The sequence below is a fragment of the Alosa alosa genome, chromosome 19, assembly GCF_017589495.1.
Source record: "Alosa alosa isolate M-15738 ecotype Scorff River chromosome 19, AALO_Geno_1.1, whole genome shotgun sequence".
Taxonomy (NCBI): Eukaryota; Metazoa; Chordata; class Actinopteri; order Clupeiformes; family Clupeidae; genus Alosa; species Alosa alosa.
This window is the reverse complement of record NC_063207.1, coordinates 5,386,167-5,400,818: the sequence shown is the minus strand read 5'-3', so window position 1 is coordinate 5,400,818 and position 14,652 is coordinate 5,386,167. Positions and strand designations below refer to the sequence as shown.

The window sequence follows — 14,652 nt, the reverse complement described above, 5'->3', positions numbered from 1 at the left end:
CCCCTGACTATCCTCTGCTGCCTCTCGTTGCCAAAGCGCTAATCCGCGTCGGCGTGACTCATCCCGGCCGGCAACACATGAACACAGATGCTGCCACGCTCGCGCTCACTGCCCGGCTAACAGGGCCAGAAAGGACACGCTGCCAGTCGCTCACTCGCTGCGTCCCCCGTATCCCCTCTCCGCACATACTGCTGACGACAAAGCTTCCCGTTAGATTCGCCGTGACAGACTTTTAGCCAATGCAGCACTGCAGATTTAAAAGACTTCCCTGTGCTGTGTTAGAGGCACATAGGCAGGTATACATTGGAAGACGGATAGTGCTGTTTGCTTCTTGCTTTGCTGCAACTGGGTAGAGTTTAAACAGCGAGTGAATCGGGGGCAATGTGTGGTCCAGAAGTGGATCATGTCAGGCCCTGACGAGGAGAGAAGCTATCTGGATCTGAACATCAGACTGGGATTGACCTGAGGGTGTGAGGTGTGTGTGTGTGTGTGTGTTTTGTGTGTGGAGGAACTATGGATCATCTGTATTTTTTGGCATGGTTCAGAAGGGACCATCACTCAGTCCTCTTCCTCCAAGGGAGGGCCAATTGATTACCAATAAGCACTTCTGGCCCTCCTGCCCACGCCCTGCCCCTCTCTTCACCCGCCTCCCACCCCTCGCTGGGCCGGTTCGCTAAAGATAAGGGTCGTTCCTGAAATCGAACCCTCTGCCTGGCACGCTTCCTCCCGATTACAGGGGCCGGAACAATTACCCTAATCATGTCATCTTAACGAACCCAATGACAAGCTATGAAAGAATGAATGATAAGCAACAGCCTGGCGCCCACGCCACTGCGGAGTTTTGTCCCCCATCATCACTGGTAATGTGTACAAATCACCTTCCACAGGCTTCCTGTGGCCCGTCGTGTGGACGCTGGAAACTTCACAATGCTCTTGGTAGAAAATGTCTTCTATTGGCCAATCTTCTCTCAGTGTTTTGCTCTGAGGTTGCACCTAGTATTGAGTAAAAAAGTAAACGGCAACTTGTACTTTCAAGGTGTACTTGACAAGAGGTGTTATATAGTGATGAGTATATCTGTTTAAGGGAGGACTGAATTTGACGCAATTACTTGACAAATATAGAAAGACAGGAAAGCCGGACAGACAGACAGAATTTTTTTTGAGGGGGGGGGGGGCTGCCTTCAGACAGGTTAGTAGAGATCGACAGGAAATGAGTAGGAGAGAGAGCCGGGGTAGGATCCGGAAAGGACCACGGGGCGGGAATCGAACCCGGGTCGCCGGCGTACAATGCAGGTGCCCCAGCCAGTCGCGCCACTGCTGGGGCCAAAACAGTCATATTTTGATCTTGATCATTGACGAATAGATACAGAGCCAGAGCCAGACAGACAAATGTATAGATGGACATTTCATTCTATGACTGTCATATGCCTATATGGTTATGGTTATAGTTATGGATTTAGCAGACGCCTTTGTCCAAAGACACATAAATACAAACAACATAATAATATTTAAAATTGAACAGGGAACAGATTAGAATGTAGGTCAAATATAATAAGGAGAATAGTTATAATACAAAATAATATCAATTCAATCAATAGCCTAATAAAAAGCAATGGAAAAAAAGGGGAAAGGCAATAATAAAACAATAATGTCCATTCAATCAATAAAATAAAAACAATGACATGCTAAGACTGCATTAAGGAGAATATCGATAATAAACAATAATGTCAAATTAATTAACAGCCCAATTGAAATAAAACAACATTATACAAACCATAACACATAAGCGCTTAAACAACTAAGTATATGTTGAATAGGAATGTCTTTAGACCCTTCTTAAACGACCCAAAACTAATACTGTGTCTTCATCCTCCATGTGGTCGGCTGGCACTCGGTGCTGGTGGGAAATGTGTGCCAAGCTGCAGCGCTGACTGGATGTCGTGCTGACTTCAAAGCCTGCTGCCCTTTCCTCTGGGATACCCCTACTGGTGCTCGCCCACTTTGGCCTGTGGCAGGACCCAAACATGACGCCGGACCACAGGAGGGGCTGTAACATTTACTCTAAATTACCCAGCTTCAAAGACCACTCGCCGCCTGCCACTGATTAAGGCGCTGGTGACCACATGCACATTAGAGAGAAGACCACCCATCTCTCCAAGGAATCGGGTTATAGGGGCACTGAATTATGGATTTATATTGCTTATGCAAGTGCCTCACCTGAAAGGTTGGCCTCAACCTTATGATGAGTCGTGATGATGAGTCGTGATGATGATGATGGTAGTGATGATGATGATTGTTGTGATGAAGATGATAGTGGTCTTTCTTGTGATGGTGTGTGATCTATCACCCATAGAATGAAACAAATGCACCAGCTGATCCAACTATCACTTTAAATTATATTCTTACATCAGAGAATGCATCAACTTTATTCCATGAATGTCTTGTTATAGTGACAAAAGATGGGACAAGAAAGAAACATATGAGCTTTAGTGATATGGTGAGTGAAAAAGAAAATGAAGAAAGTGATATCACTTTGATGACAATCTCTGAGTGATTTATTGCTGAGCACTGTCTGAACAGATCCTAGAGATAGTTGGGACAGGCAGCAATGTGAGAGAATAATTTAATCAACCTCACACTTCATCAGGTTTTTTCCTTTTTTCTCTCTCTCTCTTTTTGCACTTGCCACTTTGCCCTCACACATACACATACCATTACCCCCACACACACATACATTCATAAACTGAACACAAACACACACATGAACATGCGCACATACTCAGGAGCGAACACACACACACAGTGTGGAGCAAACACACACACACACACCATTACACACCCCCAAACACACACACCATACAGCCCCACACCCCATACACACACCATTTCATCACCCCCCCCCCCCCCCCAAAGAAAAACACACAACATAACCCCCCCCCCCCCCCTCCACACACAGACACATGCACACAAACACAATGAATATAACTTTTTTCATCACAACTATTTAATGTATTCTCTAAAGTTGAGCTGGCTCTTGAGCACAAGGAATTTCAGTACTGATCAATCCTTTTATGACAATACATTTAAACTGGTTTGCCCCACTGCTCAACTGAACATATCCAACAACTGCTTTTCATTCGGAGTCTGCTCTCTGCGGAATTGATGTTTACCACGAAATCACTGGCAGTCTAGCGACCTCTAGTGTGTCAATCAAATGGTTACCACTTGCTTCTTGCATCTTAAAACGGGGGAAAGGTCACATTATTCTGTCAGAAATAACAAAGATCTTGTAAATAACAAGACCATACTTTTGATAACGCTGATTTGTAGGCTAGAGCCTACTTTCGTCGAGACATCTACCACATGTAGCATAGGCAGTGTGGTACAGGCCTGACATATAGGCTACTCCTACATTGGCCTACCAGTAGATGTCACCACTAAACCAAATCAAAGAGTTGTCAGTGATTTACTTTATGCAATAACAAAAAAAACTCAGAAACAAACGAACAGGTATCACCATTTGTCTTAACTCAAGCGGGCTGTCTATATGTTCTTCAGAAAATATGATACACGTGAAAAGATGTCGACTGTCCACTCGCAGTTTAGCATATAGGCCTAGGCCTACTACTGACAAATAATGGGGAGCAGTATCCGACCATTTAAAAGAAACCCAAACGTAAGAAATCTATTAGGCTAAATCAATTTATTCTGGTGAATAAGACACTGACGAATGCACTGTTGTGAAGGCGGCATATGTTCATTACCCTCTGAGTCAATTAACAACTAACTTTAATCTATTTAAAAAATGGGTAAAGACCTCATCTCAATGGCGTAACCCGTTATCCGACTCAAGTTTGGGGTGTCCTGCTCTATCGGAAGAGGCGGGGAGAGGGTTATTCCAGGTTACTGGGAGCTAGCAGTATGCTAGGACTAGCCACTGCCAGTGTGTGAGAGCGGTGCTGCTGATTCAGGGAATGACATTTTTTCATTGTTTGGAGAAAACTCCGCGGTCATTCTTTGGAATCTGGGGGAACGTTGGATTGGCACCGACCCACACCTTGGATTTGTCAAGAACGCCTGTGAGAGTCGTCGCTGGAACCGTCAGCCAAGAGGCTTGCGAGACTGAACTTCTATATTGACCCAACCCGTTAGTTTGCTAACATTAGCAGTAGCCAAGCTAATTAGATAGCTAGTTTTCTACCAGATCCAAGGGGAGAGGTGCATCACATTTCAGCTGGTCGGTTTACAGTAGCATCACTAGACAGTTGATATTTTCAATCGGCGTGCATTTGTTCCTGTATACTTTTAAGTATTTTGTAGCAATTTTGGTAACAAGCTAACGTTACTTGTTTGAGACATGCAGGTATCGTTGGCTAAAGGTGGCTAGACAGCTTGTTAGCTTAGTCTGCAAATCTGAGTTTTGTTTTTAATTAGAAAAACAATGCCGCTAATGTCATGTTGTTCATATAGCCTGTATGAGTTATTGTAGTGCCACAATATGACAAAGAAACTTGTTGCCATCCATAAATATATAATAAGCCGCGCTGTCTCAGAGCGCGTTGTCCATGGTCTGGTGTTGGGTTTAGTCTGAGTGAAGACAATCGTAACGTTACTGGCTATCATTTATTGCTGGTCTCCTCAAGTACGTTATGTTGGATAGAAAGATCCAAGTTTTAACATGACGTCTTGCAAGTAATTTGAAGAAAGTAGCGTGTTGGGTAACGTAAACAGATATTTTGTGTTGCCTAATGGAACGTATTTTACTTGGTAACGTTAACCCAATACACCGATAGCCTGGACTTGGGGTAACGTTGATGCTATATTCAGATCATAGAAGTTAACATTATTTGTGTAATAATTTTACTGAACATTTTACGATTTTCAACTCGGGTGTTAGAAGCTCAGTTTTCGTTCTGTAACATTAGGTGCGTCAACCTTTATCATTATTGATTTCATTGAGTCCGTCGAGGACGGCAACTCAGCGGGAATATGCAATGTGGTTGTGCTTCGAACCATTTCAACTAACGCAAGCTGAAGCCAAATACTGAGCTTTTTGGAAGGACAATGGCTGCCAGACTTGGGGACAATCTATATCTGGATGGATTCTAACGTGTCTTGGACCTGCATATATTGGACTCAATTAAAAGCAGCCTGTCAGCCGGTTTAATTTCAGCCACAATAGCACGGAAACACACAGTCGGTCACCATGGGCGAGAGCAGCCTGAGCGACTCCAATGTGAAGGTCGCTGTAAGGGTCCGACCTATGAACAGGAGGGGTGAGTGATTGAACTTTGGAAGTCAGTGTCTTTACATCGCAAACAAACATTAGTGCCCTAGCTAAATGAACGAAATCTACTGTTTTTCAGTTTCTTGGTGGTGTTTTCAAGTCATGTGTGCGTCATTTGAGTTCATTGGGGCACATTGTCTTGATCCAGCCTTGTGTAGGCTACCTTTCAGAAGTGTGAGGGTTAGCTGGCATCGTGTTACACTCAACAAGACATTATCAGTCACCAACAGCAGTTTTACATTAACCCACCATAAATTAGTGCTTGGAAAGGTATGTGCACACTTTGGGTGGGGCGTTTTATGTGACAAAACAAGATTGTGGGAATCATTGAGATTGAGTGTAGCCTAAACATATGCTAGCCTGACTTTATTGAAAATCAGTGATGGTCATCATACCAAGATGTTAAAACTATTTTCACTTTAAAAAGAACCGACTATATACAAGAACCGTTATATTACAGCCAATGTGTTTAGTGGGTCTTTGCCGTGGGAGAACATGTGCCTTGAAAAGGCTGCCCGTGAAGCGGAAAATATTGGCCTCAGTGTAGCCAAAGAAGTCACGTGTCGGACTTGAGCGTAAAATTCAGTCACAAGACTGCCACGGCGGAGGGTTATGCTGTCACCCGTAGCCTACTCTTTCATCTGTCAGAATGAACTCTTGCCGGTTAGTCTGCCACGACATAAGCCCAAACCAAACCTTGTCCTCTCCCTGCCCTTCATAACAAAGACGTGTGTGAACAGAAACCATTCTTGATGGGTGAATTTGTTCATCCTTAAAAAAACGACTCCACTGTCAACTGTCAAAGCAAATTACTCTTAATCCCATGTAAGGTAATGTATTCATTTGAGCCACATAGATTCTTCTATTCACCACGGAGCTCTCGCATTACCCTTGTTTAACGTGGACCATCCCTGTCGACTTTTTAGTTTGCTTTCGCTGGCTCGGCTACCTCTGACCTCTCGTCAGCGCTCTGTGTGTGCACTGCCTTAGACAAAGGCAGGAAAGGGGTCTGAATGGACTATTTGCCAACGTTGCATAACGGAGCATGTTCCCAGGCCCACCAGAGCCGGCGAACCTTCGAAGAAACATGCACAGATGCGTTCCCCAGCTACTGACATTAATACGTCTGGCCAACTTGAAAGGGCTTTGGAAAGTGAAAACACTCTTGTGTTTTTGTTCTCTCTCTCACTCTCTTGCTCTCACACACACATTGTCACTTTGACATTACAGAAATTGTGTGTGTGTGGTACTGCCAGAATGAGGGCCATCACGAAGTAGGCCAAGCTTAATCACACTTGATATAAACTAAAGCACAGACCTGCTCTGTTCCAGTTTGACAGTAATTCACACAGTGCATTGGGATGGCTGTAGGAAAAGTTATTGTTGATGTTTAATGTCGCATAACAGCATGATGTCATGTTTGGCATCCTCAGAAGCATTCAATTACACAGCCTTAATTCCCACAGTAGCTTGCAAAGTGTCGCCTTTGTATTTTTACACTAACTGCATTGGGGAAACCGCGCTTAGGCTCACAATAATTATGGCCTTTTATCAGAGCCTTTGCTGCTCTCAAGACACTGTGGTGTGATGTGATGTGTCCTGGAAAGTGGTATGTAACGTTATGTAATGAGCCGAGAGACGGTTGATGTGTTGACGATGGCGATGTGGTCTGCGTGCTGTGCCTTCGCCGGGTCTTTTAGAGAGGTTCACCCTCACTCATCCCATCACCATGGCAACGAGGTTCATTTTCGTGCCTGTCTGCTTCCTCCTCTCTCATCATCCTGCCAAGGCCTGGCAGGAAACCACGGAGCTCTCATTGTGGCTAATTCACACTTTCACACGTTGCGGTTTGATCCACACACGCACGCACGCACGCACGCACGCACGCATAGAGGGCTTGCTCTCGACCTGCGTTGCGGATCCTCGCGGTTCAGTCACGTAGGAGGCAACAGGAAGCCTGTGTTTCCTCCCAGCCCAAAGGCTGGTCTGAGGTTCTCCACAGGCAGGATGCACCCTCTTAAAGGGTTAACTCCTTCAGCAGGGCTTCCTCTGGCCTCTCTCCCTCCCTACCTCTCTTTCTCTCTCTTTCTCCATCTCTCTTTTTCTCTTTGTCTTTCTTTCCCTCTCTCTCTGTAAGAATTTGTACTCTCCATTTTCTCCCCCTTTTCCCAGCCGCTGTCTTTCATTCTCCGTAGCGGCAGATAGCACTCCCACTTCTTTCCTTCTTTCTCTTTCTCCTCTTCCATCCTTCTGCCCCTTTCCCTCTCTCTCTCTTTCTCCCTCTCTCTCCCTCTATTGCTCTCTGTTTCACTGAGGCTTTTTGTCTTTGTCATGAGCACTGTTTTCCCTCTGTCACATCCTTTCTCCCTCTTTTCCCAGCCTCTCTCTCTTCACTCTCTCTCTCTTCCTTTATCTTCCTCACTTTCTCTCCCTTCCTCTCTCTATCTCTCTCTCTCATTCGCTCACTGGCTCACTCCCCCATTAGTAAGCCAATTGCTAAGCACATGGCAGGACCTTTTTTTTTTACACACACACACACCTCCCGGTCCTCTCTTTCTCTCTCACACACACACACACACACACACACATGCATCTGTGCTCCAGGGTGAAGTGCCTGGCCTGCTCTCCTGTTCCAGTGGCATTTCTTTAGTTTCCTCCCACTCGGGCCTAATTAGTGCACACATCACAATGACTACTTAATGGGCTTTACAGTGTAACAGCCGCAATTGCCCCCTTTTAATGCCACTGACGCTGCCATGCACGGCATGCTGTCGCGGATGTCAAATCCTCTTGTGATTGCTCCAAGGAAGGGACGATGAGTGGAAGCAATGTTTAGGTCTGCAGCTGCAGCTGGACACCACGGTGATTAACGCGGCTATTATTAGAACCCTCCCCATATGGTGGAAGTGGCTGTGCAGTGTGCAGACGGGTGCTTAGGCGCGGCGATGAAATCACTGCTCCAATTAGGAAGATTTGGTAAATGAATTGAGATCGCTTTATCTGCCTGCCTGCCTGCCCTCATCATCACCAGCTCTCGGAATGAAACATGGGATTATCTTCCACAGCACAGCACACAGGAAGTTTCACATTTAGAGGGAAAAACACTGAACAACACAGGGATGTTTTTTTTTTTGTTGTTGTTGAGGAATACACAGTCATTGGTATTTCTAAATACAGATTCACCAAATACTTGAACTCCCTATAGGCATACATGCTGTGTCATACGAGAGGTTGTTTTGACAGTGTTGTTTTAAATATACATAAACATGGTGGCCAAGGAGTGAGTCAAGGATGGTGGTTGCACTTGGGAAGAGGCACCAACTCTGCCAGAATCTGGGCAGGTCTTCAGAAAGATGACCGTGCAGAGAACACGCACTTTATTCTCTCTCTCTCTCTCTCTCTCTCTCTCTCTCTCTCTCTCTCTGAACCGATTGCCCTTGTCTTGCACAAGCCGCCTAATAAATTTCTGTTTGAACTGGAAGGAAATGTAGTTTGCTGAGCAGTCAGGGAAATGCTAATGCTTTGAGGTTTGATTCATGTGTTTTCAATCCTCTCTCTCTCTCTCTCCCCCCCTCTCCCTCTCCCTCCTTTCCTTTCTCCCCTTTCAGAAAAGGACCTGAACACAAAATGTGTAGTGGACATGGAGGGCAACCAGACGGTCCTGCAACCTGCCGGCACAAACCTGGGGAAATCAGACAGCAGGTAGGCGTCCTTGAACAGCACACACCTGGGTAACAGAGACCAGGTAATCTGTCTGGAATAGCGCAGACCTGGGTAACAGACATCAGCTAGAACCACACAGACCTGGATAACAGACATCAGCTAGAACCACACAGAGCTGGATAACAGACAGCAGGTAGGCTACATGGAGCAGCACAGACCTGGCTAACAGACAGCGACGTAGGCTTTCTGGGGCAACAGAAACCATGGGGAATGCACCCAGCAGGTGAGCTGGTTGACGCAGCAGGAATCTGGGTTACGCAGTAGAGAAGCAGTGGTGCAGTAGAACTGCATCGGGGTTAGGCGCTCCTGCACCCAGGCAACACAGACCTGGGGGAAAACACACAGCAGTAGACTATCTAGGGCCGTACAGACTGGAGAAACACACACACACACACACACACAGAGGGGTTGAAGCCTGATATCCAGATGTAGAAGGGGCTGTTGTTGTTTGGGTTAAAAAGCAGCCATTAGAGATGAGGGTCAGCCCTGGGGGAACATAGACAGCTGTACAGTGCAGACTGGGGAAGCAGACTGCAGGTAGTCTATGGGCAGCAGCAGCAGAGACTTGTGAACTGAGTAGTCAGTAGTACTTGGGTATGGACAAACCTGGATGAACCCATTCCATCAGCTGGTAGATGGTCTACGGTGATGTGGACCTAGAATATTCAGGTATGGGACAAAGTGAGGGAGTTTGTGGGTATGGGTTGAAGAGGAGCCCATTTTAGCCTTTTAAAAAAATATATATATATATATTGTTTAAGTATTTGACAAACCTGGGTGAAACACACACACACACACACACACACACACACACACACACTGCTCTTGCAGAGTGTTTGTCTAATTGTGGGCACATCGGAGTAGCAGACTGCAGTCCGAATGTGGGCACAGCAGCCCAAACCTGGGCGAGCTCAGTCAGCAGGTTGGGTGTTTGTGGAGATGTGGTCCCTCTGTTCCTGCCCGCTCCTTCCTGTCTGTGTTCAGGTTTCATATCCTCATGTCCGCCTGGCGTGGCATGGTGATTGAGTGAGCGAGTGTTCGGAACGCTCGGACTCTCATACTGCTGTGTCAGGGAGCGATCTCTCTCTTCCTGCTCTCGCATGGTCACAGCCAGAGAGTTGTGCTGTGTCAGGAGAGGATCAATCGCCCTTCCTGCTGTCTCGTTTCGTAAAGCATATTTTTTGTCATTATTCAGATAGGACGGGGAAGAGACTGACCGGAAGGGAGTGGGGGAGAGAGATGGTGTGGGATCAGGAAATGGCCTGTGTCGGACTCGAACCCTGGTCCTCGGGGGCACTTGCACCTGAATGGGGTACAGATACTGTAGTCAGTTGCGCCACAGCCCCCTTCTCGTTTTCACAACCAGAAATCCCACTGAGTGGCTTAATCAGGGCTTTGGCTCAGTATCTCAGGTCAAAGGTAAGAGTTGTGTTGAAGGTCAGAGGTCAGAGGTGAGGGGTTCGCTGGAATGTGATTTGTTGTTGTTTTGACTAGTCGTAAGAGGGAGGGTGTAGGCCTGGAGAGGAAGCCAGCATGGCGTCCAGGCTGCAGGAAACTTGTTGCTGCTGCTGTTCATAGTTTTGGGTCTACAAGTGTGTAATGAAAGCTTTTGCCATTTGAACAGATGTTGTTGTTTTTTCCGATTTGTTGTTGTTTTGGCTAGTTGTGGAGAGTTTGGGATTCAAAAGGGAGTTGGCATGGTTTTCCAGGGACTGTAGGACCGCTATGGTTGGCTACAGTTGGATGTGTTGCATTTTGTGTTTTGCAGTTTTATAGCTTCAGGGGTGTTTGTGAAACTGTGTGTGCTGTTGTGTAGTCTTATGCTGTGTGTCTCTGAAGATGTTTTCCATTGAGACAAATCTGTTGCATTGTGGGAGTTGGCCATGCTATTTGCTGTGGCTAATCTGTTTTGTAGTTGTGGTTTCCTGTCGTTGGCGGTTTTGCGTAGGTCTGATGAAGTCGTCGGATGGATTTGCGGCTCTTTGGGTGCAATTGCGCTGCGCCAGAGAGACTGCGCCGGTTCGGTGAGCGCATTCCCGCATGACGGCCGACCGTAGCGGAGCAGTATCTAACCAAACCCAGGCCAGAACTGGGCCAGACCTGATTTAGACTCGGCAGGCAAGCGGCAGTGAAATGCCTGCGTGCTGTGCTGTGATGTGGTGGTGTTGTTGCTGTATTGTGTTATGCAGCATCTTTGTTCAGTGTGAAGTCATGCAGTCGCTTTCCTTCCCAGCCGGCTTGCCTCCTGTTGCCTGCCGGGCCAGGCCTGCTTCCCTGCTGTCTGTCCTTCCCAGCGTCAGGACATAACTCTCCCCTGTCTGACTTCCTCCCTTTTCTCTTCGCTCCGTCGGCATGGCAACGCCGGGCGGAGGTTAACCCCAGGTCACCCGTGGTCAAGGAAGCCTTTTTCTGTGGGGTCTAGAGGTGTGTGTGTGTGTGTGACAGGGGAAGAGAGGTCTAGAGAGAGGGGTGTGTGTCTGTGTATGTGTGAGACAGAGGGGCGAGGGCTCTAGGGCTGAGTGAAGCGGGGTACAGGGCCCTGCCTCAGCATCTGTCGACGGTCGTAAACATCTCTGGTGACTTTTATGGGGCCAAACGTGCGTAGCACAATTATGTGTTTTTCGGGGTGCATTGGCTCTTTTCTTCTCTCTTTGTGGGTGTGTGTGAAGCAGGAGGGGGCACTCAAAGGAGCCGGGCACAACAGGTTTTAAACTTGGAAGTGAAAGGCCCCTGCCGCCTGCTGCTCGCTCACAACAGACACTTTAATTGCAGCGTGGAGTTCATGAGTCCTGCAGAGCCCATGGCCTCGGCAAACCCAGATGCCCCGAGAGGCGCAGTTCACATCGGCCACAGAGATTAGCTCTCCCTATCTCCCTCCTTCCATCCATCTCTCCCTCTTTCTGTCTCTTTCTCAACCTTCCATCTCTCTCTTCTTATACCACTGTCTCCCATTTTTTTCGCCTACTCTCATTTTCTCTCTTCTCTCTATTAATACCCTCTTCTCTTCTCTCCCTCTTCTCTCTCTCTCTCTCTCTCTCTCTCTCTCTCTCTTTCTCTTGGTTTTTCTATACCCTCTCCCCCCTCTATCTCCTCCTGTCTCTCTCCCTCCCTCCTCTCTCCCTCCTCCTCCTCTCTCTCTCTCTCTCCTTCTTAATTCTCTGGTTCAGCATGGCGAGAAATGCCTGCTCTGAACTTTTGATGTTTAATTGTGTTTGGCACAGAGACAGTGAACGCGAAAACGCACTGTTGCAGAAGCCTAAAATAATGGTTACATTTCTTACAAATATCAATGCCATGTTTGTCTGTCAATGGAAGAGATTGCTCTCCTCTTAGAATGCACTCTGTGTGACTGGATCCGACTTTCTCAGAACCCGCTGAGAGACTCTGCTGCCCACATGGGTCTTAGTGCCCCTCGGATTCCGGATTGGAAGACAATGGAACATATTTGTGGAGTGCCCGAGTGGAACATGACTTGCCAACTGTTTTACAATCCCAGTGTGAGCCCCATTGACAGCTCCTTGTGACCTTACTTATTATGGGATGGGATGGGTTGCAGGGATCCTTGTTCTTTTCCCTAAATCCTTACCCTGTGGCCATGCAAGCTTGAGCATTCCAATATCCTGCCCTCTGAGTCAGCTTTCTGTGGGCGTTGCTCTTCATAGCTAGCAGGTCAGAAATTATTTGCGTCTGATGAAATGTTTTTTAATTTTTTTAATTTTTTTTTAGTCATGCTTTGTGTACCAAAGGTTTGGCTGATAGTCCAACAAGTCTCTATGCACTAATATGGCTGTAATCCTTTACCCTCTCAGCGATGAGTCATGGTGTATTGGTGAGTCGGCAGGGTGTTGTTCAGGTATTTAAATATGAATGATGAGCATTAAGCTGCTGTTTCACAGGAACAGACAGGAAGTGAACACACACACACACACACAAACACACACACACACACACACACAATAAGATGGGGAGGGGCCGGCAACCTTTCACCTATGAGTTACCTCATAACGAACATTAGATTGGGGATTAATGTCTTGGCTCCACCAGTGGTACCTGTTGAAGGGCAGGTCAGACACACACCTGTTGATATTTACCCACAGAAGCTCTGTGCCAACAGTCCATTTATTGACCCATTGGTTGTCTGGGTGCAGGCGATGGGGTCATATTTACTGGGTGTCATTAACGTTGCAGATATGTGTTGTTAGGAGCAATAGACTCTTCTGTGGCGGTTGTAAAAAATGGCAGTGTGTCAGGTGAAACAAAGAGCATGCTGGGGAAAGGAAAAGTAGTCTCATGGTAATTTATTGAAGTACTGGGTACATGTAGCTTTTAATAAGTTACATGTTAAACACAGAACCTAATGTAGGTCACAGAAGTGTACACATATAGATGTTAGAAACTCGACACACGCACACAACATAGTACAAATTTAAATTTCAGTGACTAGCCTTTTGTTTTTTTGCAAATCCAGGCTGTGCATTCACTCTCCTGTAAATCACTGCAAATGAGAGTGTCTTGAGTGATTTTTAAATAAATTTGGATTGAAAATTTAGCGATGTCAATGCAGGTGTAGCCTACCAGTGGCGGGTCAGTCGTCATGCGTTGCGAAAGACAGACCCAGTAGGCTGACACCTCTCCAGGACAGGTAGCTCTTGGGTAGACACTACACCGTGTGACAGACACAAATCCCACTTGCTCTGCGGCACTACAAGGCTGGAACTGTACGTAGAAGTGACCGTTTGGTTCATGGTGTTTCATGGTTTGGACATCACCCTTCGGTATGAAGGGGTTTCAGGCAGAGGCTTGTATTCTTTAAGTTTTGAGACTCCAATTGGTTTGAGCTAAGCCTAGTATGCAGCTAACTTTTTAATGGTCAGGTCTACAGAATAGATTAAGGTTTTCTTGTTGAGTCCCAAGCGTTTGTTGAGTCCCAAGCGTTTCTTGTGGAGTCCCAAGCGTTTCTTGTGGAGTCCCAAGCGTTTCTTGTGGAGTCCCAAGCGTTTCTTGTGGAGTCCCAAGCGTTTCTTGTGGAGTCCCAAGCGTTTCTTGTGGAGTCCCAAGCGTTTCTTGTGGAGTCCCAAGCGTATGCTAATTTTGGGAATATGTACCGTGAAGTGTTAACCCCCTGGGTATTACTGTTCTGACTCACCCTCTGACTGTGGGGCCTCTTTCTAACGAATTAAAGGTGCCGATTCTGTAGACATTTGATCTCAGCAGTGGTAAAGGTCACACCTCCATTCTGTGCTTCTCTCCTGACCTGAAGCATCCATTTCGTGCTCCTGAAGTACTGTGTTCATCGGCTGGAACAACATATGGCTCGGTCAGGTTTTTGACGCGGTCCCATTTACGGGTCTGGGACCGGGTTCAAAAACAAGACCATGTGACCTCCCTCTCCTCCATGAGGGCCATAAGAGAGAGAGAGAGAGAGAGAGCAGTCTCTGGCAGAGGCGGCCTTATTTAGGTCAAGTGTGCAGGACGTCATCTTGATCATGGCCTGGGCAGGCGGGCCAAGGGGTGGGTGGCTGCGGCGAGATCTCGACCCACCGATGCGGAAAGATATTTTTTAAATGATGCCGATCGGGGCGGACGCTGAGGAGGAGGAGAGGGGGCGGACGGAGGGAGAGAGGGCGTGGGTGACTGTGGCC

At 46.9% G+C, this 14,652-nt stretch overlaps 1 protein-coding gene across 1 annotated transcript in view; it reads left to right on the top strand.

Moving 5' to 3' along the window:
- The first annotated feature begins 3,885 nt into the window (after window positions 1-3,885).
- Window positions 3,886-14,652, top strand: part of kif13ba (kinesin family member 13Ba) — a 69,261-nt gene continuing 58,494 nt past the window's right edge. The window contains 2 exon segments of the mRNA XM_048270866.1: window positions 3,886-5,276; window positions 8,896-8,989. Of these exon segments, the coding sequence (XP_048126823.1) occupies window positions 5,207-5,276; window positions 8,896-8,989 (164 nt within the window). The 5' untranslated portion in view covers window positions 3,886-5,206.